Consider the following 25,957-nt stretch of genomic DNA (forward strand, 5'->3'; position numbering starts at 1 on the left):
AGATGGTTAGATGGTGTCATCCATTCAATGAAAATGAATTTGGACAAACTCCAAAAGACCGTGGAGGACAGATGGGCCTGGCGTTGTATGGTCCATGGGATTACAAAGAGCCGGATACAATTTAGTGACTAAACAACAAAAGAAGAAGAAAAGGTAAGAACAACTATTTTCTTCATGGAGATGCTGACTCCAAACCATCTTCAGAAGAAATGTCTTCCTATTGCTCATTTTAGAAGAAATGCCTCCTTGGAAATGTTTCCTTCCCACATAACCAACTAAAACATTTTTGTGTTCTGGTAAGTAAAAAAAAAAAGCTTAATTTCATTGCACAAATCCTGAAAAAATAAAAATTTTGGCATGCAGAAATCAGCATAGAGGGCGAGTGGGGGGGGTTTCATAGAATATATGCAGTCCCCCCCCCCAAGTTATTTTCGGCACATGTGCATGCACATGCACACAAACAGACACACAGACACACAAAGACACATATATCACCCTGGAAGGTTACTTTGTAAATACAGATCTTGTGGAAACGATTCCATTGTCAATCCAGGAATAAAAACCAGGTAATGCTGTCTAGGTTAAGCCAGCAAACTGACCAAAATGAAAATAATATTAGTTTGGACTGACAGATGGATAAACATTCTAGTCTAAACACCTGGCTGACCGTGCGACCAATCTTTATAATAATTCAAGTTGAATATTCTACTTGGAAGTCCAAGTCTACCTGGAAGTCCAAGTCTACTTGGAGACGAAGTTGTTTTGCAGCATTTTCAAACCGGGACGTCTTTGATTTTGAACCCACGAGAGGTTTTTGTATCACAGTAGGAAAAGCTTTCAACATTGCAGCGTTCGGGCTAAGGAACTAGTCCTCACGAGGAAGTCATGGCAATTTGAAGTTCGCGTTCCAGTGGAGAAGGGTGCCAGTTTTGGCCTGCAAATCCCGTTTTTGCCTCTGATGATAATTAGTAAAAAAAATACTCACACGTTGGTTTTCAAATGTCAAAGTGCAAAATCATGAGGCTGCATTAAGGCTTTTCATCACTGCTGGCATGCTTATGACTTGAAACAAGCATGTGAAAAGTGATTAATGGAAGGTGCAATCCAAATAATTAAGTTAAAAATCTATGCCTGGACAAAATTTCTCAGCGATCCAATGGCAAAAGAAAGGAGAAGGAGAAAGAAAAGAAGGAAAAAGATAGGGGAAGGAAGAAAAGAGGAGAAGGAGGAGGAAAAGATAGAGAAGGGGAGAAGAGACAGAAGACAGAGAAGAAAAGAAGGAGAGAGAGAGAGAAGGAAGGAAGGAGATGGAGGAAAAGATTGAGAAGGGGGAAAAGAGAGAGAGAAGAAGAAGAAAATGTGGAGAAGGAGGAGAAGAGGAAGGAGGGAAGAAGGGAAGGAGGGAAGGAGAAGGAGGAAAAGATTGAGAAGGGGGAAAAGAGAGAGAGAAGAAGAAGAAAATGTGGAGAAGGAGGAGAAGAGGAAGGAGGAAGAAGGAAGGAGGGAAGGAGAAGGAGGAAAAGATTGAGAAGGGGGAAAAGAGAGAGAGAAGAAGAAGAAAATGTGGAGAAGGAGGAGAAGAGGAAGGAGGGAAGAAGGGAAGGAGAAGGAGGAAAAGATTGAGAAGGGGAAAAGACAGAGAAGGAAAAATTATGAAGGAGAAGAAGAAGGAGAAGGAAGAGGAGGAAGGAAGGAGAAGGGGGAAAAGAGAAAGAGAAGAAGAAGAAAATGTGGAGAAGGAGGAGAAGAGGAAGGAGGGAAGAAGGGAAGGAGGGAAGGAGAAGGAGGAAAAGATTAAGAAGGGGAGAAGACAGAGAAGGAAAAAATATGAAGAAGGAGAAGGAGAAGAAGGAGAAGGAAGAGGAGGAAGGAAGGAGAAGGGGGAAAAGAGAGAGAGAAGAAGAAGAAAATGTGGAGAAGGAGGAGAAGAGGAAGGAGGGAAGGAGAGGAAGAGGAAGAAGGAGGAGGAACAGATGGCGAAGGAAGAAAAGAGAAAGAAGGAGAAATTGACTTTCTACAACAACAGAGATTTATAACTGGAAGTGGGAACAGGGTGAGAATAATATTCTAGGTTCGGTCGCTTAAAATTTCGGTGACGACGCATGCATCATTTCCACGGGACGATTTTTGCACGAGAGTAATTCATGCATGGTACATTGGATCAATTTAACGCAGGAGAATCTTTTTCTGCTATGAAATCCCGGCCATCCTACGAAAGAGATCCCAGATTGTGGCTGTGCGATGCGAATTGCTCAAATGTTCCAGAGCCGATGCTTCAGGAGATCCAAGCCGAGGCCAGGACCGCTGCGGTTGGGACCAGTAAGAGCAGGTTCCGCGGAGGCAGGAGGAGGTTTGAGTTTGATTTTTCGACAGTTCGGGCACCCAGAGGCTGAACTGGTCGAAAATTGTCCACCATCGGAAGTGTCTTCCCGCTGTCGAAATACACCTTTTTCCAGAACTCTTCAATCTATGAACCAATAAGACAGACAAGTGTTAATTTTCTATCTTTCCAAGTCAATGTAGAAGCTTCGGCTGACTGAGTAATAAGATGCCAAACTATTAATATGCCTTCCTTCCTCCCTCCTTCCTCCCTCCTTCCTCTATTTACTTTCTCCCTCCTTCCACTTTCATTCCTCCCTCTCTCCCTCCTGTCTTTCTTCCTCCTTCCCTCCCCCTCCTTCCTTCCTCTCTTTCCTTTCTCCCTCCTTCCTCTTTCATTCCTCCTTCTATCCCTCCCTTCTTCCTTCCTCTCTTTCCTTTCTCCCTCCTTCCTCTTTCATTCCTCCTTCTCTCCCTCCCTTCTTCCTTCCTCGTCATTCCCCTCCCCCTCCCCCTCCTTCGTTCCTCTCTTTCCTTTCTCCATCCTTCCTCTTTCATTCCTCCTTCTCTTCCTCCCACCCTTCCTCCTTCCCTCCTCCTCTTCCTCTCCCCCCACCCTTCTTCCTTCCTCTATTTCCTTTCTCCCTCCTTCCTCTTTCATTCCTCCTTCTCTCCCTTCTTCTTTCTTCCTCCTTCCTCCTTTCTTCCTCCTTCCTTCATCTATTTCCTTTCTCCCTCCTTCCTCTTTCATTCCTCCTTCTCTCCTTCTTCTTCCTTCCTCCTCCTTCCCTCCCCTCCTTCCTTCATCTTTCTTTTCTCCCTCCTTCCCCTTTCATTCCTCTCTCTCTCCCTTCTTCCTTCCTTCCTTCCTTCCTCCCCTCCCTTCTCCCTCCCTCCCCTCCTTCCTTCCTCTATTTCTGTTCTCCTTCCTTCCTCTTTCATTCCTCCCTCTCTCTCTTCCTTCTTCCCTTCTTCCCTCCTTTCTTCCTCTTCCCTCCCTCCTCCTTTCCTTTCCCCTCCCTCCCTTCCCCATTATCTATCTCTCTTCCACACATACATACACATTCCTTCCTCTTCCTTCCTGTTCTCTGCCAATGTTCATGGAGGTTAACAACATTTCAAAACCAACACCATTATCCAAAACATAAAAGTAAAAAGAACCTACTAACAAAAATTAACCCACAACTGAAAACCCGAGACCGTGATATCCATAGGAAGGACAAACAGACACTTAAACAGCATTGCCCCATCGGGATCCTACATAGCAGAGCCGACCTCATTTGCGCACACATTGTGCTAACACAAGCAAATGCAAAAAGAGGCAGAACTTATGATGCAACAAAGCAACCAGGGCAGAGGTGGGTTTCCGCAGGTTCTGACCGGTTCTGGAGAACCGGTAGCAGAAATTTTGAGTAGTTCGGAGAACCGGTAGTAAAAATTCTGACTGGCCCCATCCCCATCTATTCTCTGCCTCCCGAGTCCCAGCTGATCGGGAGGAAATGGAGATTTTACAGTATCCTTCCCCTGGAGTGGGGTGGGAATGGAAATTTTACAGTATCCCTCACCTGGAGTGGGGTGGGAATGGAGATTTTACAGTATCGTTCCCCTGGAGTGGGGAGGGAATGAAGATTTTACAGTATCCTTCATTTGGGAGTGGGGTGGGAATTGAGATTTTACACTATCCTTCCCCTGCCACGCCCACCAAGCCACTCCCACAAAACCAGTGGTAAAAAAATTTGAAACCCACCACTGAACCAGGGCCCCACACATAGCTGCACCCCATTGTTTTGTTTGACCCTTTTTTAACACGTTGAGAGACAACACCCCCTTCCCCCACGTCTTTTTTAGCCCGTGTCTCCTACCTGCTCCCACTCAAGTTCAATGGGTTTCTCAAACAAGGTCCAGACCACCTCCTCACTGCAGGCAGGGGTGGTCAGAGAGCCAGTGTAGCGATAGAAGCTGGTGAGATCCTTCTTGTCCGGGATCAGGGATTCCAGGGCCAAAGCTGGAATCTCTACTTTTTGCCCTGTATAAATGACAGACAGAATTGAAATGTGTTTGAATATGTTAGTACTGTAGCTTGGGTTGGTAGTTAGGCTGTTGCAATGAGCTCTGAGTTTAGCAATTTGGTTGCAAACATTTCATCACCATTCGAGGAGACATCGTCCGTGTGTTTTGAGTTGTGCTCGTCTTTTTATGAGATGCAAACTAGTCTGAATGTTGTTGGTTCAGATATTTCTGAGTCAAGGTCTGATTTCAGACTGTTTGATGGGCCGGCTGTTGACATTCAGACTAACTTGCATCTCATACAAAGGTACTTAAAGAACCTGTGTTCTGACCGACGAGCACAACTCAAAACACCCGGACGATGTATCCTCGAATGGCGATGAAACGTTTGCAACCAAATTGCCAAGCTTGGAGCTCAAACCAAATGCCAAATGGAGAGAATTATTTGTATCTCAGATATTGTATGAGTTACAGGTAATCCGTCACTTACAACATTTTGTTTGGTGAACCGTTTGAAGTCATAACAGCGTTGAGAAAGATGACATGACCATTTTTTTGCACTTGCAACCATTACTACATCCCCATGGTCATATGATCAAAATTCAGATGCTTGGCAACTGACTCATATTTATGACGGGGTAATATCACCTGTAATCTTCTGACAAGCAAAGTCAATGGGGAACTAATTTAACAACTGGCAGTGATTCACTTCACAACTGTGAAAGAAAGGTCTGTGACAAGAAAGGTCATAAAATGGGGCATAACTCACTTAACTGTCTTGTTTAACAAAAGAAGTTTTAATTGTAAGCTGTTCAGAATCTCATTTAGAGCCTCTAAAATCCAATGAATTAAATCAAGGGATTAAATGGAATTAAATTCACATTTGCATTAGGCCTCTGCATCCTTACCTGCAGCCCCAATCTCTTCTAAATTTGAAATGAGCGGTTCATACTTTGTGTTCTTTTTGCCAGCCTGTAACAGAGCAAAACGTCTTAAGAATTAAACCTGGGACATTTCTGATCCTGATGGCTCAAGGTTGACTCAGCCTTCCATCCTTCCGAGGTGGGTAAAATGAGGACTCAGATTGTTGAGGGGCAAGAGGCTGACTCTGTAAACTGCTTAGAGAAGGCTGGAAAGCACTGTGAAGCAGTATATAAGTAAGTGCTATTGCTATTGTAGGCAAACTCTGCCCACTGCTAGGAGTTCGATCCTGAGTGGCTCAAGGTTGACTCAGCCTTCCATCCTTCCGAGGTGGGTAAAATGAGGACCCAGATTGTTGGGGGCAAGATGCTGATTCTGTAAACTGCTTAGAGAGAGCTGGAAAGCACTGTGAAGCGGTATATAAGTCTAAGTTCTATTGCCAGTTGCTGTTTAAAGCAAGTACAAAAAAAAAGGGTGTCCAATTTAAAAAAATTGGACACCCTGTCTTTCTTTCTTTCTTCTTTCCTTCCTTCCTCCTTCCCTCCCTCCCCCTCCCCTCCCCTCCCTCTCTCTTCCTTCTTTCCTCCCTCCCTCCGCCTTTCTATGTCCCGTTGTTCTTTTTCCCCTCCTTCGAGAGAACACAGCGAAAAATAGCTGTTAAACATGGCTGGAAACAGGAGCTGAAGAATTTTGTTGCCCCAGGAGAAAGAAAAGTGTTTCAAACTTGGGCAACCTTTGAGCTGTGTGGACTTCAACTCCCAGAATTCCTTAGCTGGCTGAAGAATTCTGGGAGTTGAAGTTTTTATAGCTGAACATTGCCAAAGGTTGAGGAACTTTTATTTATTTATTTGAATTTATATCCCGCCCTTCTCCGAAGACTCAGGACGGCTTACAGTGTGTAAGTCAATAGTCTCATTCTATTTGTATATTTACAAAGTCAACTTATTGCCCTCCCAACAATCTGGGTCCTCATTTTACCTACCTTATAAAGGATGGAAGGCTGAGTCAACCTTGGGCCTGGTGGGACTCAACCTGCAGTAATAGTAATTGCAGGCAGCTGTGTTAATAACAGACTGCATTAGCCTGTTGAGCCACAAGAGGCTCTGGGAGGAGAAAGTTAAGGAAAACAGGGGCTTTCAGAGGTGAGGAGGGGGTATCTCACCCACCAGAGGTGTCTCTGAAGAGGTCTGGCCACAATAATTTAAATGCAGCCTGCTCTATATAGGAGGATGGCTCAGTAAAACCAGTAATTTATTAACCATTGTAACTTAAAATTAGAATGGAATTCAAATCTATTCCATACCTTTATAAAAAATCCCAGCACCGCTACGCCTTTTCCTTTGATCGCTGATGCTGTGCTGCTAAATTCCTCCTTAATGTGGACGATGTGAAGCTGAAAGAAAGTCACAGGTTGGATTGACTCAAGACCAGTGGTGGGATTCAAGTAATTTAACAACCGGTTCTCTGCCCTAATGATTTCTTCCAACAACCAGTTTGCCAAACTGCTCAGAAAGTTAACAACCGGTTCTCCCGAAATGGTGCGAACTGGCTGAATCCCACCACTGCTCAAGACCCTTTGTTACTCAAGTCACAGTGGGTTAAAAATAACACTTTGAATAATGAAAGAGAATATTTGTAGATCAGGGTTGACATGCGGGACCTCGGTGCTATCTAAGCTTGGTTATTTTCTTGGAGACGTTTCATTACCCAGCTAGATAATGTCATCAGTGCTTAGAAGGGAATGGGGTGTGTGGGGGGAGGAGGAAGAGGAGGAGGAGGAGAAGGAAACAGACTGTGGGGTCCTTGATGCTCTCTGAGGTTGTTTCAGTGGTGAAATTCATTTTTTTTTACCATCGGTTCTGTGGGTGTGGCTTGGTGGGCGTGGCAGGGGAAGGATACTGCAAAATCCCTATTCCCTCCCTACTCCTGGGGGAAGGATACTGCAAAATCTCCATTCCCACCGAACTCTGGGACCACCCAGAGGTGGTATTTGCCGAACTACTCAAAATTTCCGCAACCGGAAATTTCTCCAGAACCTGTCAGAGCCTGCTGGATTTCACCCCAGCTATGGAACCTTTGTGGTTCCATTCCATCAGCCAGTCCCATCTGATCAGGCAGGGAAAGTATGTTGCAGACTCTGTCAGGTCCTTCTCTCCAGTAGACCAGCCATGCCCAGGTTCTGCAACCTTTCCTGCAACCTCCCCACTCAGTCCTAGAGGCGATCAATCCTGACTGCTCTTTAGAAGGCCAGAAATTAAAAGGCGCTTGCTCCTGGGGAGGAAAGCTATGGCAAATCTAGACAGCGTACTAAAAAGCAGAGACATCACCCTGCCAACAAAAGTGTGTATAGTCAAAGCTATGGTTTTGCCAGTTGCAATGTATGGCTGTGAAGGTTGGACCATAAGAAAGGCTGAGTGCCAAAGAATGGAGGCCTTTGAACTCTGGTGCTGGAGAAGACTTCTGCGAGTCCCTTGGACTGCAAGGCGATCCAATCGATCCATCCTACAGGAGATCAACCCTGACTGCTCTTTAGAAGGCCAGATCCTGAAGAGGAAACTCAAATCCTTTGGCCACCTAATGAGAAGGAAGGACTCCCTGGAGAAGAGCCTAATGCTGGGAAAGATTCAGGGCAAAAGAAGAAGGGGACGACAGAGAACGAGGTGGCTGGATGGAGTCACTGAAGCAGTCGGCGTGAGATTAAATGGACTCCAGAGGATGGTAGAGGACAGGAAGGTCTGGAGGAACGTGGTCCATGGGGTCGCGATGGGTCGGACACGACTTCGCAACTAACAACAACAACAACAACATATGTAAAATGTTTCCTGATGCCAGAGTTTGGAGATGAATGTTCCTGGGGGCTTTTACCTCCATGGGGTACCTCTCTCCATCAATGCTGTGTTCGGATCCAGGACTCTGCGTCTTCCCCATCTCGCTTCCCCAGTGGAAATGAAACTGCGCCGCCTTGTATCTCCCGTTCAGACCCCCATGCTCCACCTTCGCTGACTGATCCAGCTGGACGACAACTGCCAAAAAAAAAAAAAAATGGGTTCAGTGCAGCATAGTCCTCGATTTACGACCACAAAAATTGAGCCCCTGATTTTTTTGTTGCTAAGCGAAACGTTGGGTCAGTGGGGATTTTAGGACCTTTCTTTGCCACCGTTGTTAAGTGAATCAATGCAGCGGTCAAGTTAGGAACACGGGTTGTTAAGTGAATCGGGCTTCCCCATTGACTTTGTCAGGAGGTCGCAAAAGGGGATTGCGTGACACCCCCCCCCCGAGACACCGCGACCGTCATAAATGTGAGTCAGTTCCCAAGCAGCTCAATTTGGATCAGGCGACCACGGGAATACTGCAACGGACGTCAGTGTGAAAAATGGGAAAAATCGCTTTTTTTATTACTTCCTGGCTCATTTTAGACTTGCTTTATTTTATTTTATTTATTTATTTATTTATTTGATTTCTATACCGCCCTTCTCCCGAAGGACTCAGGGCGGTGTACAGGCAAATAAAAACAGACAAGACAATATTATATAAAATGCAAGATTAAAAAACTTATTATAATTTGCCTAAAAATTTAGAATATATAGAAACTAAAACCCCATTTAAAATTAATAATAAAAACTATAAAATCCATAAAATTTAAGCCAGAAATTTACAACCTGTCCTTTTAGTCTGCTGAACACACCAGGAGATGCAGGACATTTAAAAGCCCAAATGGAATACAGGTATTTATTTATTTATTTATTAATCAAATTTCTAGACCGCCCTTCTCCCGAAGGACTCAGGGCGGTGTACAGCCATATTAAAATACATAGATAGACAATGAATTTAAAATAAATTTTAAAATGAAATATTTAGCCGGCCAATTGAACTAAAAATAATAAAACCAATTAAAATCAGTATAAAATTTAAAAGTTAAAAGTTAAAAGTTAAAAAATCTAATCCAGTCCTGCGCACCTGAATAAGTGTGTTTTAAGTTCACGACGGAAGGTTCTAAGGTCCGGAAGTTGACGGAGTCCTGGGGTGAGCTCGTTCCAGAGGGTGGGAGCCCCCACAGAGAAGGCCCTTCCCCTGGGTGTCGCCAGACGACACTGCCTAGCTGACGGCACCCTGAGGAGTCTCTCTCTGTGAGAGTGCACGGGTCGGTGAGAGGTATTCGGTAGCAGTAGGCGGTCCCGTAAATAGCCCGGCCCTATGCCATGGAGCGCTTTGAAGGTGGTCACCAAAACCTTGAAGCGCACCCGGAAGGCCACAGGTAGCCAGTGCAGTCTGCGCAGGATAGGTGTCACCCGGGAGCCACGAGGGGCTCCTTCTATCACCCGCGCAGCCGCATTCTGGTAGTCCTCGACTTACAACCATTCATTTAACGACCGCTCAAAATTACAACGACACACTTACAGCTATTTGCAGGGGGTCACATGATCACATTTTACGACCGTTTTGCTGAAAACCAGCAGCCGCGAGCAAAGTCAATCGGGCCAGCTGTATTGCTTAATGCCTGCCGGATTCACTAAACAACTGCAGATTCATTTAACAACCTTGGGGGAAAAAATGTGTAATATTGGGCACGATTCACTTAACAACCGCTTTAGCTCAGCAACATATGGTCCCAAATCAAGGACTACAGATAGTCCTCGACGTACGGCCGCAATTGAGCCCAACATTTCCGTTGCTAAACAAGACCACGGGCCGCGGTGTGGCTCAGGCTATAAGAAGCCTGTTATTAAAACACAGCTGCCTGCAATTACTGCAGGTTCTAGTCCCACCAGGCCCAAGGTTGACTCAGCCTTCCATCCTTTATAAGGTAGGTAAAATGAGGACCCAGATTGTTGGGGGGGCAATAAGTTGACTTTGTAAATATACAAATAGAATGAGACTATTGCCTTACACACTGTAAGCCGCCCTGAGTCTTCGGAGAAGGGCGGGATATAAATGTAAATTAAAAAAAATAAAAAAAATTAAAAAAGACAGTGGTTAAGGGAGTTTTGCCCCGTTTTATGACCTTTCTTGCCACAGTTGTGGAGTGAATCATTGCAGTTAAGTAAACATGGTTGTTAAATGAATCTGGCTTCCCCGTTGATTTTGCTTGTCAGAAGATCAAAAAAGTAATCAAAAAACTAATCAAGGAGAGAAGCAACTTAGAACTAAGGAGAAATTTCCTGACAGTTAGAACAATTAATCAGTGGAACGACTTGCCTCCAGAAGTTGTGAATGCTCCAACACTGGAAGTTTTTAAGAAAATGTTGGATAGCCATTTGTCTGAAATGGTGTAGGGTTTCCTGCCTGGGCAGGGGGTTGGACTAGAAGACCTCCAAGGTCCCTTCCAACTCTGATATTCTTATTATTATATTATTAAAGGTGATCATGTGACCCTGGGACACTGCAACCGTCGTAAGTACATGCCAGTTGCCAAGTCTCCTGTGACCATGGGGAGTGATGCAATGGTTGAGTGAAAAACAGTTATAAGTCTCATTTTCCAGTGCCGTCGTAGCTTTGAACAGTCAGTAAACAAACCGTTGCAAGTTGAGGACTTTCTGTATTTGTTCACATGTTTCGTAAGTTATAAAATGCAAAAATACAAAAGAAAATAACAGGAAAAAGAGGGGAGGGAAAAGGGAAGGGAAAAGTGTGGAAAAGGCGGGAAAAAAGGAAAAAAAAATGGCATTGGGTTCGAACTCCCTTTGGTGCAGTAGAATAAGAGAATAGCATCCAACCTTAACTTTTTTAGTTTTACATAATAATATAAACGAGCCATTTCTACAACCACCAACCTATCATATCGGTAAAACCCAAAATCAGTTTCATTTTTTTTTTTTTCCTCCTCAAGCAGAAAGTCCAGAAGCGGTTTCCAAGTGGAAACAAAAGTATTTATATTTTTTTCTTTGATCAGAGGAGCTATTTGGCTCTCTCTGCTAACTTTTGCAACTATTCATCCATTGTACGAATCGAAGAGTCCTTCCATTTTTGTCCATAAAGTAATCTCGCTGCCTTCACCATATCGTGTTTCCCCCAAAATAAGACCCTGTCTTATATTTTTTGAACTGCGAAATAAGCGCTTGGCCTTATGTTCAGGGAGGTCTTATTATTTGGGGGCGAGTGAAGCAAGACAGGGTTCCTCTTGCCATCTTACCAGATTTCCAGCTATGTCTCCCTAATCCTAAACAGAGGAAAGGGCAGGGACCATTAAACCCAAAAGAAAAGTTTCTGGTTTTATCTTTATATTCGCCTTAAGAATCTTCTGTATTAGAATATGATTCCTACTCCAATATTTCTTTGCTTTGTCACATGTCCACCATAAATGATTAAAAAGTCCCTTCTTTACATTTGCATTTCCAACAGTCATTTGAAATACATTCCGGACAATTTATCTCAGGGGTGTCAAAGTCAAGGCCCAGGGGACACATTCGGCCCACGGGGTGCTTAGATCTGGCCCACGAGGCCACGCTGAAAACAGCGAAGGACTGGCTTGCAGTGCCTCTGCCTCGTTGGCAAAGGGTTGCAGGAGGCCATCGCAGCCAAAAATGGAGCTCGGGAGCCCATTTTCTCTGGCAGAGACCTCGGGCCACCACAGCAGGTGTGAAATGCTACTGGTTCAGACCGGTTCGAGCGAACTGGTAGTAAAAAAATGATACCATTTCAGGCGAACCGGTATTTCCGACAATCAGTTGGGCGACAATCAGCTGTGACGTGCAATTTATATTAGCTAGAATTGTCGGATTTCCTGCTTTCTAGCTAATCTAAATTGCGTGGCACAGTGGATTCCCCTCCCCTCGCTCTTCTACTTACCTTTGCAGACTCGGAAGGCTTCAAAATGTTCCTTTTTTAGCTCTGCACGGGCACACGCTCAGTAACAGACTCAAAGAACTGGTAGCAGACTTCAGAGGTTTTCACCGCTGCACCACAGGTGCCCCTGACATGAGTGATGTCGAGTTAGCCAAGCCCATCCCAGCCCCGCCATTTGCGGTCGGATTTGAATGTGACACCGCTGATGTTGTGACTCGCCCGCCCTCCTCTCCGCAGCCGGGCCCCTCCCATCTCCTGCTATCTGAGTCAGAGTCTGATAATGAAGAGGAACGGCCTGGCATGCCTCCAGCCCCCAGCCCTGGCACCATGCCCGGACAGAATGTCAGGAATGAGCAAACAAACCTCCCTTCTACAGCGTGTGAGCACGAAGCCAGCCACGTGCTAGAATTGCCGGCAGCAGATCAGGAGAACGGAAGGTCACAGTGGACGGATCCCCACTTCCGGAGAATGGGGAGGCGACATCAGCAAAAGGAAGGGAGGGGCAAGCCTGGATAAGTGCTGAGTCATGGAACCACACCCCATGGCCTATATAAAAGACCAGCTTGAGTCAAGCAATTTGAGTCAAGCAAAGTCTCATCTGGGTTGCTGAAGTCACACCTTGGATTCCTGCCTGCCCTGAGAACTCTGACAGGAATTTGGCAAAGCTGCAGAGGCTTCGTGGCCATGCTTGATACGGACTTCCCAGACCCGGCCGTCGGAGGGCGAGTGGGACACGACAGCTGACTTATCTGGTGTTAAATACCAACGATACATCCTATTATAAAATTTTTCTTTTAAGTTATAATTTAGCGTACATTTTAGACATTTTTGTCCACATATTCTCCCACTGTGAGGAATACCTATATGACTTGTATGAGGTATTCCTGCTTCTCACCTGTGTGTCCGTTGTTTTCCATGCTCCATTTGCGGTCGGATTTGACGTCGTAGTTTATAAACTTAAACGCTTTCAGAGAGTCGTTGTATTTTACCTGACGGGTGAGAATATTAACTGGAGATTGTTTGTTGCTTCCACATTCTGAATACAGCTTCGCCCATAGGCGAGGTTCTGCAGAAAGGAGAGGAGAAAAAAGGTTTTTGAATAGGACAAAAATTGGATCATATAACCATGATTTCTGCAAACTATGGTTTACAAAGTTGAAGTCTTTAGGACTTCCTGGGCTATAAGATGGAAGAAGTCTAAAACACCCTAAAGGAAGGCAGTGGGAAAACTGAATAACAGAGTTGAAAGGGACCTTGGAGGTCTTCTAGTCCAACCCGCCGCCCAAGCAGGGGACCCTATACCCTTTCTGACAGATGGCCCTCCAGTCTCTTCTTGAAAGCCTCCAGTGATGAAGCTCCCACAACTTCTGAAGGCAATTTCTGTTCCACTGGTTGATTGTTGATCACTGTCAGAAAATTCCTCCTTATTTCCAGGTTGAATCTCTCCTTGTTCAGTTTTCATCCATTATTCCTTGTCCGGCCTTCAGGTGCTTTGAAAAATAGTTTGACCCCCTCCTCTCTGTGGCAGCCCCTCAAATATTGGAAGACTGCTATCATGTCTCCCCTGGTCCTTCTCTTCACTAGACTAGCCATGCCCAGTTCCTGCAACTGTTCATCATATGTTTTAGCCTCCAGTCCCCTCATCATCCTGGTCGCTCTTCTCAGCACTTGTCATGTCCCACTCCTCCGCTGACGGCCGGGTCAGGGAAATCCGAATCAGGCTTGCCTCTGCAGCTCTGCCCAAAGTCCTAGCAAAGTCCTCAGAGCAGGCAGGAGACCAGTAAGTGACTTCAGCAAGATAAGTTAGACTTTGCCTGACTCAGAGACTGCCAGAAAGCAGATCCTTTATATAGGCCATGGGGTGTGGCTCCATGACTCAGCACTCATTAAGGCCTGCCCCTCCCTTCCTTCTGTTGCCTCCGCCTATCCAATCTTCTGATGCGAGGGTCACTCCAATCAGCTGTTGTTGGAAGTAAACTTTCCTCAGGCTCACATGCTGTGGATGAGGGGGAGGGGTCTAGCTGCTCCGTTTGCCTGGGCATGGAGCCAGGGCTGGGGCCGGGGGATGCTCCCTCCTCTGCAGCCTGCCTGGGCATGGAGCCAGGGCTGGGACCGGGAGGTGCCCCCTCCTCTGCAGCTTGTCTGGGCATGGAGCCAGAACTGGGGCCGGGAGGCATACATTCCTCCGTGTTCGGGAGCAGATAAGCAGACCCCGGCTGCGGTGAGAGCGGACAAGACACAACAGCACTCTTTCTAGAGTCTCAACATCTTTTTCTATAGTATGGTGACCAAAACTGGATGCAGGACTCTAAGTGTGGCCTTACTAAAGCTTTGTAGCGTGGTATTTGTACCTCATGTGATCTTGATTGTATCCCTCTCTTAATGCAACGTAAGATTGCATTGGCTTTTTTTGTTGCTGCCGCACACTCCTGGCTCATACTTTTGAAAGGTATCTTAAAAAGTTAAAACCTATGGAACAGTGGTGAAATTCAAATTTTTTTACTACCGGTTCTGTGGGCATGGCTTGGCAGGCGTGGCAGGGGAAGGATACTGCAAAATCTCCATTCCCTCCCCACTCCAGGGGAAGATTACTGCAAAATCCCCATTTCCTCCTTAGTAGGAAATTTTTGAAACCCACCACTGCCGGCAACCAGTAGCAGAGTAAAATCTGCAGGGACTCCTTTACCTTTCACCTTATAGTCAGGCAATTGGCAAAAAGCACGAAAGAAATTTAACTTTGCAATCAGAGGGTCCTTTCAGAGCAAGACTGGAATGGCAGCAAAGCAGCCCAGAAGTTCTCCCAAGAATTTAATGTTTTCATTACCGTTCGTTACAATCAGCATTGCATTGCATAGCTATCCATAATAGTGACTCTACAGAAAAGGAAATATAATAAATTGCATTTTCCCACACCTTGCCCTGGTTCTTGTTTTATAGTACAGGGGTCTCCAACCTTGGTCCCTTTAAGACTTGTGGACTTCAACTCCCAGAGTCCCTCAGCCAGCAAAGCTGGCTGAGGAACTCTGGGAGTTGAAGTCCACAAGTCTTAAAGGGACCAAGGTTGGAGACCCCTGTTATAGTACTTTGAACTGTTACCTTTGCAATCTGGCACTTTACACTGTTGTGAAGCATAACACCAGTTCTTCCCTTCTGCAAAAGACAAACAGCTATCATTGGTTTAATCACATTATTCCTAACATGAGTGATAACAAAGAACAGGTATCATTTTCAAAAGACACATATTTTTAAAAGGTATTTATTGATTTATAATTCTATCATCCCTCCTAGGGATGCAAAAATTCACCCTATGGCCTACATAATTAAAAATGGAATAGCAATAATTAACCGAGGAAACATCAAACAGACAAAATATACAATATGAAATAAAACGAGGAATAAATGAACAAGGGAAAAACAGTAAAAAAATAACAGGATAACGGGACAGAATAACATAATAACAGAGTTGGAAGGGACCTTGGAGGTCTTCTAGTCCAACCCGCTGCTCAAGCAGGAAACCCTATACCATTTCAGACAAACATTTCAGTCCAACCTCTTCTTAACACCTTCCAGTATTGGAGAACTCACATTGCTAGTTTGTTTCTTCTTCTTTTCTTCATTGCGTATTTTCACTTTGGAAATAAAATAAAAAACCGTGGAACAGAAGTCACTGGAAAGGAATCTGAAATGACTGTCTAAATCAGGGGTGTCCAAACTTGGTCCCTTTAAGACTTGTGGACTTCAACTCCCAGAGTCCCTCAGCCAGCAAAGCTGGCTGAGAAACTCTGGGAGTTGAAGTCCACAAGTCTTAAAGGGACCAAGTTTGGACACCCCTGGTCTAAATGATTGTTGCAGTAAAATGATATTTGAAAGAGGAGGGAGGGAGAGAGGGAAGGAGGGGGAGGGAGGGAGGAAGAAAGAAAAAAAGGAAGAAAGGAAGAAAAAGAAAGAAAGAAGAGGGAGAAAGAAAGAAAGAAAGAAAGAAAGAAAGAAAGAAAGAAAGAAAGAAAGAAAGAAAGAAGTAGGAGGAGGAAGGAGGAAGAAAGAAAGAAGAAGGAGGAGGGAGGGAGGGAGGGAGGAAGGAAGGAAGGAAGGAAAGCAAAAAGAAAGAAAAAGAAACAGAAAGAAAAAAAGAGAAAGAAAGAATGAAGAAAGAGAAAGAAAAGAAAGAAAGAAAGAGGAGGAGGAAGGGAGGAAGAAAGAAAGAAGAAGGAGGAGGGAGGGAGGGAGAAAAAAAGAAGTAGGAAGAGGGAGGGAGGGAGAAAGAAAGAGAGGAGGAGGAAGGAATGGAGGGAGGGAGAAAGAAAAAAGGGAAGGAGGAAGAAAGGAAGGAAAGAAAAAAGAAAGAAAGAAAGAAAGAAAGAAAGAAAAAGAAGGAAAGAAAGAGAGAGAGAGAGAAAGAAAGAAAGAAAGAAGGAAGGAAGGAAGGAAGGAAGGAAGGAAGGAAGGAAGGAAGGAAGGAAGGAAGGAAGGAAGGAAATGGCTTCTCTAAGTAACAGACTGGCAAGTTGCAAAGTTGAAGATCGTTAAGAGGATAACCAGCTGTGAGGTGGATGGACTCAGCAGTGATGGAGGCACCTTTGGAAGATCTGAAAAAAAATAGGTTGGGGACAGACCCTCCTGCAGACAATCTCCGCTTGTGATTGCTGAGAGTCAATACTGATATAATAGCATAAAATCAATCAAATCGCAAGCTTTTCCTCTATTATTACAGGAAGCTGAAAACCGGCTTCCTTAAATACACGATTAGATAATTGCAAAGTTTAAATAAATACCAGTGGCTGTTAACCATAATCACAACAGCGGGGGTAGGGCACTTTGCTCAGAAAGAATGTGTTAATATCTAAAAAGATATTTGCAAATATATAAACCAGGAAGGAACGAGGAAAGAAGATAAAACGTCCTGGAGAATATTATCTGGTATCCGACACAATAAGTGACTATAGCGGGTGGCCAACCCTGAACTCAAAACAACTGAGCAACGTTAACCTGGATGGAAAAAAAAAAATCACAAAACTTTGGGCTCAGACAACTTAGAACTACACCTTCGGTCTGACCTAAGCGCAGTTCACAAAATTATCTCCTACAACATCCTACCTGTCAATGACTTCTTCAGCTTCAACCGCAACAATACACGAGCAAATAATAGATACAAACTCAAGGTAAACCGCTCCAAACTTGATTGCAGAAAATATGACTCCAGCAACCGAGTGGTCAATGCCTGGAATGCACTACCTGACTCTATGGTTTCTTCCCCAAACCCCCAAAACTTTAACCTTAGACTGTCTACTGTTGACCTCACCCCATTCCTCAGAGGTCTGTAAGGGGCGTGCATAACCGCACCAGTGTGCCTACTGTCCCCATTTATTTGTGTCCATTTTCTGTGTTCATAACCATGTTTATACTTATATCTGTTATCTTATACACGTTTAACAACGTGTGGCAAGAAAAGTCGTAAAATCGGGCAAAACTCATTTAACGAAAGTTTCACTTAGGAACAGAAATTTTGGGCTCCATTATGGTCGTAAGTCGATAACAACCTGTACATGGTCTCTCCCAAAACACACCTTTCTTCTTTGGCTGGAAACAGTCCCATTGGTCTGTCCCAAAGGTGTTTTTTTCTTTTCAAGAGGCAACTGGACTTTCTTGTTATTCTTTGAAAGACGTTTCGCTTCTCCTCCAAGAAGCTTCTTCAGCTTTGACTGGATGGTGGAGGAATGGAAGGATTTATATTCCTTGCAAACAGCTGGTCATTTGCATCCTTTTAGAGGGTCGTTGAGGCCACTTGGAGGTTTATCTGTGATATAGGAGAATAAACCCACCAGGACAAGATTCAACAGTCCATCTGCTTTTATAAGACAAAGGCTACTCTTTTGAGGACAGCAAAGTCCACATTTTGGACAGAGAGGACCGCTGGTTTGAAAGAGGGGTCAAAGAGGCCATCTGTGTCCAAATTGAACAGCTCTCACTCAACAGAGATGACAAAGATGATTAGAGGACTGGAGGCTAAAACATATGAAGAACGGTTGCAGGAACTGGGTAAAAAGGTAAAGGTAAAGGTTCCCCTCGCACATACGTGCTAGTTGTTGCCGACTCTAGTTTCTCATCTCCGTTTCAAAGCCGAAGAGCCAGCGCTGTCCGAAGACGTCTCCGTGGTCCTGTGGCCGGCATGACTCAACACCAAAGGCGCACGGAACGCTGTTACCTTCCCACGAAAGGTGATCCCTATTTTTTCTACTTGCATTTTTACGTGCTTTCGAAACTGCTAGGTTGGCAGAAGCTGGGACAAGTAACGGGAGCTCACCCCGTTACACAGCAGCGCTAGGGATTCGAACTGCTCAGCTGCCGACCTTTCAATCGACAAGCTCAACATCCTAGCCCTTGAGCCACCGCGTCCCTCTAGGAACTGGGTACGTCTAGTTTAATGAAAAGAAGGACTAGGGGAGACATGATAGCAGTCTTCCAATATCTCAGGGGTTGCCACAAAGAAGAGGGAGTCAAACTATTCTCCAAAGCATCTGAGAGTAGAACAAGAAGCAATGGGTGGAAACTCATCAAGGAAAGAAGCAATTTAGAACTAAGGAGAAATCTCCTGACAGTCAGAACAATTAATAAGTGGAACAACTTGCCTGCAGAAGTTGTACTGTAAATGCCCCAACACTGGAAATTTTTAAGAAGATGTTGGCTAATAAGTTGACTTTGTATATAAATATACAAATAGGATGAAGACTATTGCTAACATAGTGTAAGCCACCCTGAGTCTTCGGAGAAGGGTGGGATATAAATGCAAATTAAAAAAAAAAATCTGTCTTGAGATGGTGTAGGGTTTTCTGCCTGGGCAGAGGGTTGGACTAGAAGGCCTCCAAGGTCCCTTCCAACTCTGTTGTTGTTATTATTATTATTATTATTATTATTATTATTATTATTATTATTATTATTATTATTATTATTATTATTATTATTATTATTATTATTAAGAGGGGGAGGGATACAACATCATCTATCTCCAGTCCACAAAAACAGTCCTTTCAACAGTTCCAAGAAGGCTCCACGTCCATTTGCACCACTCAAGGTGACCCTGAGGACACAAACAAGCCCCCAAGTGGCCTCAACGACTCTCTAGAAAGATGCAAATGACCAGCTCTCTGCAAGGAATATAAATCCTTCCATTCCCCACCATCCAGTCAGAGCTGAAGAAGCTTCTTGGAGGAGAAGCGAAACGTCTTTCAGGAATAACCAGAAAGTTCAGTTGCCTCTTGAAAAAAAAAAAAAGAGCACTTTTTGGACAACAGGGATCTGGATGACTGAGCATCTCCCTAGACAGTCCGTTTGTCTGTGCACGCCCGTGTGCAATTCCAGTGAATTCTTGTCGCCCTTCAGTCTTGGAGAGCTTGCTGGAGATGATTCAAGCTAGCAAGCAAAACCTTCTTTCCTGCCGCGTCAGCATTTAGGAGGTGGAAATCTAAGGTGAACCAAAGGAGTTTGTGAAATTCGAAGAGGTTTTGAGGCTGGTGTGAATTTGCTGCGAGCTGCAAATTTAAGAGGATGGCTTGGGGGAGGAAAAAAAAAATATTGACAAGGACAAGTTTGTTTTTCTCCCTTGCTAATAGTTCTTCAGTTCTAAAGTTTCCAGATCTACTCAGCTCAGAAATGGTTATTTTTTTCCAAACATGCCCATTTAGATTAATGGAGCATCACATCTAAGGGGGTTGGACTGGGAAGAATACACAATAAGAGATTTGGAAGGGACCTTGAAGGTCTTCTAGCCCAACTCAAGCACGAGATCCTACATCAGTGATGGCTAAACTTTTTTTCCTTGTACGTGCCATAAGCCCGTACGTGCACGATAGCACGCGCATCTGTGCCCACACCCATAATGCAATGTCCCCCTGCACCCTGGCCCCTGCACATGCGTGCGTGATTCCCCCATGCTCCCCCACACACCCCGCACATGCATGAGGGGCTCCCACCCTCTGGAACGAGCTTCCCCCAGGGCTTCGTCAACTTCCTGACCTCCGAACCTTCCGCCGCGAGCTTAAGACACATCTATTTATTTGCGCAGGGCTAGCCTAGGGTTTTAGTTTTTAAATTTAGTTTTTAATGGGGTTTTATATTATTTTATTCTAGTGATATTTTTAATTCGGCCTAATTAATAAGTTTTTTAATTGTTGTTTTTACCTGTAGTTTGTGAAATTCGAAGAGGTTTTGAGGCTGGTGTGAATTTGCTGCGAGCTGCAAATTTAAGAGGATGGCTTGGGGGAGGAAAAAAAAATATATTGACAAGGACAAGTTTGTTTTTCTCCCTTGCTAATAGTTCTTCAGTTCTAAAGTTTCCAGATCTACTCAGCTCAGAAATGGATATTTTTTCCAAACATGCCCATTTAGATTAATGGAGCATCACATCTAAGGGGGTTGGACTGGCAAGAATACACATTAAGAGATTTGGAAGGGATCTTGAAGGTCTTCTAGCCCAACTCAAGCAGGAGATCCTACATCAGTGATGGCTAAGCTTTTTTTCCTTGTACGTGCCATAAGCCCGTACGTGCACAATAGAACGCGTGTCTGTGCCCACACCCATAATGCAATGTCCCCCTGCAACCTGGCCCCTGCGCATGCGTGCGTGATTCCCCCATGCTCCCCCACACACCCCGCACATGCATGAGGGGCTCCCACCCTCTGGAACGAGCTTCCCCCAGGGCTTCGTCAACTTCCTGACCTCCGAACCTTCCGCCGCGAGCTTAAGACACATCTATTTATTTGCGCAGGGCTAGCCTAGGGTTTTAGTTTTTAAATTTAGTTTTTAATGGGGTTTTATATTATTTTATTCTAGTGATATTTTTAATTCGGCCTAATTAATAAGTTTTTTAATTGTTGTTTTTACCTGTATTATTTGCATGTTTTTATCTGGCTGTGAACCGCCCTGAGTCCTTCGGGAGATAGGGCGGTATAAAAATTCGAATAAATAAATAAATGTGTGACCCCCTGCATCCAATTTTGGGCCTAATAGGCATCCCTGGGACCAAAAATGAGCCGGGGAGGATCCTGCCCCCATGCATATGCTCCCCCCGTCCCGTGCATGCGCGTGTGACTCCCCTGCCCCCCCTGCACATGTGTACGCATCTCCCATATGCACAGCAGAGACCCAAAAATCAGCTGGACGGTGGGAGGCATGCGCGCATGCGCGGTGGAGCTGACCTAGGGCGACGGCTCATGTGCTCGCAGAGATGGCTCCCTGTGCCACCTGTGGCACATGTGCCGTAGGTTCGCCATCACGGCCTTATATCATTCCAGACAAATGGCTTTCCAATATCTTTTTGAAAATATCCGGTGTTGGAGTACTCACAACTTCTGGAACAGTTCACGTGATCTTGATTCTATCCCTCTGTTTATGAAGCCCAGAACTGTGTTGGCTTTTTTGGCAGCTGCTGCACACGGCTGGCTCATATCTAAATGGTTGTCCACTAGGACTCCAAGATCCCTCTCGCAGTTACTACTATTGAGCAAGGTACCACCTATCCGGTACCTGTGCATTTTGTTTTTCTTGCCTAAATGTAGAACCTCACTTTTTTCCACTGTTGAATTTCATTTTGTTAGATGGCGCCCAATGTTCAAGTCTGTCAAGATCCTTCTGTAGAGTAGAAGTTCAATCCTGAGATTTGAAATCCACTCATCTTAAAGTTGCCAAGTTTAAAAAGCACTGATTTAAAGAAATAAAAGCCAAGATGTCAGCTTGCTATTTTCAGGGATAAGGAATGAAATCCAGAATTCTGAAAATTGAAATCCACCCATCTTAAAGTTGCAAAGTTTGCTATTTGGAAACCACTTCTAGTCTTTGTGCTGGAGACAGAAAAGAAATGAAAGTTTGACTTTGGGTATTTGCTGATTAGATAAGTCCATTGTTCTAGAAATGGCTAGGAGACTAAGTACATAAAACTAGAAAGTTGAGGCTGTACCATGCTATTTTTATTGTACGGCATTGAAAAAAAGGTTTTTCTTCTTTTTCCTCCCCTTAACCCACACTTCTCTTTTCCTTTTTTACCCTCCCCATTTCCCTACTATCTTTATTTTTTATTTTGATTTATTTGTCACAGCAGTATATATAAGCATAAGCATGAAATAACTATACGATGTATAAGCATATATATAAGCATAAGCATGAAATAACTATACAAATTGGATACAATCAAAGGGAACATTAGGACAGGAACGGTAGGCACGCTGGTGCTCTTATGCACGCCCCTTACAGACCTCTTAGGAATTATTTCCATTTCCATTTTATATTATAAAATGTGATCAAAACTGGAAGAAAAACAATGCTAAGTTTAAAGCATACCAGTTTAAAAGAAAAGGGAATGGTAATAAGCAAACAATTATACAATTGAGAGAGTCCAGAGATATTTCACAAAACGAGTCCTCCACTCCTCTGCTCGCAATGAAATACCTTATGCCACCAGCCTCCAAATTTTGGGCTTAGACAACTTAGAACTACGCAGACTTCAATCTGACCTACGCGTCGTACATAAAATTATCTACCACAATGTCCTACCTGTCAATGACTACTTCAGCTTCAACCACAACAATACACGAGCAAATAATAGATACAAACTCAAGGTAAACCGCTCCAAACTTGATTGCAAAAAATATGACTCCAGCAACAGAGTGGTCAATGCCTGGAATGCACTACCTGACTCTGTAGTTTCTTCCCCAAACCCCCAAAACTTTAACCTTATGTTATGTATTAACAGTTGTGCCTTTAAATATTTGAGCGGGAAATCAGCACGTTGCTGATTGGACGAAGCCTCCAGCAGAACTGTATAAAAGGAGAGGTTTTTCCCCCAGCCTGTTGCTGGGTTCACCCTATATTAAAGAGCTGTTGTCACTACCCTGGTCTCCAGCCTCGTTACTTCCCGAACTTAACATTGGCGACGAAGGTGGGATCTCGAGGCTGAGGAGAACCAGAACCGAGCTGAAGCATAGACCGAACCCAGCAAATCCAGGGCAGAAAAGGCGAGATGGCCAGTTACACCACCCGCACTGCTCGCTAAGGAGAAATGGGGAATATGACCCGCTTCGAAAGTTTCTAGAAGCCAACGAACTGCACGGAGTTCCAGATAACCAAAAGGGCTTATTTCTTAAGCCACTGCGGTCCGGAGGTCATTGATATCGCGGAAGCCCTGGCAGAGCCAACGCCGATACAGTCGGTGTCGTGGCCAACTTTACAGACTTTACTAAAACCATTTCGCACCAACGCCGCCCAAATACGCGCGGTTTGAATTGGAGAGCGAAGGCAGATGGAGGCGAGTCCATCGGTGACTACATGGCCGCCCTAAGAAGAGCGCCCAAGGACTGCGGATACCGTGACCTAGACGAGGTGCTCCTCGAGCAACTCATCCGAGGTCAAAGACATCCGCGGCGACGGTTGCTAGCAAAGAGCAACCTCACACTGGCCAACGCCTGGACGGCCAGAGCACATGAAATGTCATCCCAAGCGGCAGAGACGCTGCAAAAGCCTTCCACAAAAGGCGAGCGCAAGGCAACCCCAGTGCACCAGGAGGAGGTTCAGACCGAATCCGAAGGTGAAGATGAGGAAGGGTCTGCCGACCGAGAAACGCGACAAAGGGGACCGAGATGAATGCGGAAGCTGCGGGGTCAACACCAGCGCCAACGCTGCAAATTTAAAGATGCGATATGTCGGTGCGGGAAGAAGGGCACCTAGCTCAAGTTTGTCGGCGGCCCAACCTTCCCGCCGAAAATTCAAATCGCCAATCAGAGCGGAATCGGCAAGGCGACCCGCGATTGGCTCAAACAAAAAGGCGCGGATTCAACCAAAACAACTGTGGTCATAGGTCACCACCAAAGTGGAGAAGAAGATCTTCACCAAGCCAAAATAGAGGAGAGCCGGCTTGAAGTAGACACGGGATCAGCGATCACCATCATGTCCTGGGACACTTTGGTCGCTGCCGTCCGTCAAGCGCCACCTGCAAGCACAACGGCTACGAGTCCACGACTACCAGGGAATCGCATCCCTGTTCGAGGGACCACCTCCGTCCGAGTCGAGCACGGTCCTCACAAGACCCTGCCCATCACGATCGTCGAAGGAACTCTGCCCAGTCTGTTGGGACTAGACTGGTTTCGTGCCCTGGGCATGGGAGTGACTGGCATCTACAGAAGTGACTGTAACCTGAAAGACATTCTCTTTAACGAGTTCAAGATGTCTTCAAGGACTGCCTGGGCAAGTACAAGGGGACCCCTATTTCCTTCAACTTAGACCCCAGGTAGCCCCCATTAGGCTTAAGGCGAGGAGAGTCCTTTGCCCTAAAACCAAAATCGATAAGGAGCTGGACAAGCTCATAAATCAGGGATTTTGGTGCCAGTCGATCACGCAAAGTGGGAGACGCCAATCGTCACCCCATCAAACCGGACGGGTCAATTAGAATTTGCGCTGACTACAAGGCGACGCTAACAAAGCCTTACAGAAAAGCGCACGGTTCCGTGGTGCAACACTTATTGCACTCTTTGGGGCAAGGGCAAGTCTTTGCAAAGTTAGACTTGGCCCAAGCCTACCAACAACTGCCAGTAGACGCCCACAGCCAAGCCCAAACGATTGTACGCACAGGGGGCATTCAAGTGCACCCGATTGCAATTTGGGGTTAGTGTGGCACCAGGGCTGTTCCAAAACCTGATGGAACGACTACTGCAAGGGCTCCCAGGGTAGTTCCTACTGATGATGTCCTAATTTCAGGGAAAACATGGAGGAATTGGGGAGGTTAAGAAAGGTCTTGAGCATTTTCCGGACAGCCGGATTAAAAGTCAAGACATATTAATGACAGATAGGGGTCGAATCGATCGTATTCTTGGGCTACCGGACAGACTAGAAAGGAATTCACCCAACTGAGAGCAAAGTTAAATCAATTAGGAAGGCTCCAGTGGCCAAAAACAAAGCAGAGCAGCAGGCATTCTTGGGATTGGTTAATTTTGACGCGGTGATTTTAAGGAACAAAGCAACTGCTATGGAACCGCTGCATAGGCTCTTAGGAAAAATACTGTTTGGTCTTGGGGAAAGTCAGAAAATAGGGCTTTTGAAGCAGTAAAGAACCTGCTCTCAAGTGATAGCCTGCTCATCCAATATCACGACTCACTACCCCTAGTGCTGGTTTGCATGCCTCCCTTATGGGGTGGGGCTGTACTCAGCCATAGACTTCCAAACGGCACAGAAGCCCCTATAGCGTTCTACTCTAGAACGATGTCCTCCCCAGAGAGGAACTACAGCCAATTAGACAAAGAAGCATTAGCCATTGTATCAGGGGTCAAAAATTCCATGAGTATGTCTTTGGAATTTTGAAATCGTGACTGACCACAGACCGCTACTAGGGATACTGGCTGGCGATCCAACGCCTGTGGCACTTTCGCCACGCTTGACCCGATGGACTATATTCTTAGCCGCTTACTCATACAAGCTGCAGCATCGACCAGGAAAAGAAGTGGGCATGCAGACGCCGCAGATGCCCACTGCCAGGGGCGATCAAGACCCCACTCCGGGACACCCATCCTCCTTATTGACTCGTTGGACTCTGGCCCAGTCACATCAAAGGAAGTGGCTCGGGCATCATACCGACATTGTGTTAAGGACTGTACCGGTTGGGTACAGAGAGGGTGCCGCGGCTTAACGGTTCAAAGAATTTGTTAAAAACGTGATGAGCTCTCGGCTCAAGGGGTGCCTGTTATGGGGTGATCGTGTAATAATTCCTGTTAAGTTAAGGGGAAAGGTATTGGACCTCCTCCACGAGGGTCACCCAGGCATCGTAAGGATGAAGGGTTAGCTAGAAGCTATGTATGGTGGCCACTCATGGACGAGATTGCTGAGAGGGTAGGGAAATGCCAAGCTTGCCAAGAGTCCAGACCGCTACCCCAACAGCCCCAGTCAGAGAAT

The 25,957-nt window shown here is 45.2% G+C and overlaps 1 protein-coding gene across 1 annotated transcript in view; it reads right to left on the reverse strand.

Annotated features, from left to right (window-relative positions):
* Positions 1-1,957: 1,957 nt before the first annotated feature.
* Positions 1,958-25,957, reverse strand: part of CA4 (carbonic anhydrase 4) — a 34,358-nt gene continuing 10,358 nt past the window's right edge. The window contains exons 2-8 of the mRNA XM_058163857.1: positions 15,127-15,180; positions 12,926-13,096; positions 8,113-8,270; positions 6,551-6,640; positions 5,235-5,298; positions 4,182-4,345; positions 1,958-2,467 (exon numbers count right to left, since the gene is read on the reverse strand). Of these exons, the coding sequence (XP_058019840.1) occupies positions 2,276-2,467; positions 4,182-4,345; positions 5,235-5,298; positions 6,551-6,640; positions 8,113-8,270; positions 12,926-13,096; positions 15,127-15,180 (893 nt within the window). The 3' untranslated portion in view covers positions 1,958-2,275. The remainder of the gene's footprint in view (positions 2,468-4,181; positions 4,346-5,234; positions 5,299-6,550; positions 6,641-8,112; positions 8,271-12,925; positions 13,097-15,126; positions 15,181-25,957) is intronic.

This window comes from Ahaetulla prasina, chromosome 1, assembly GCF_028640845.1.
Source record: "Ahaetulla prasina isolate Xishuangbanna chromosome 1, ASM2864084v1, whole genome shotgun sequence".
Taxonomy (NCBI): Eukaryota; Metazoa; Chordata; class Lepidosauria; order Squamata; family Colubridae; genus Ahaetulla; species Ahaetulla prasina.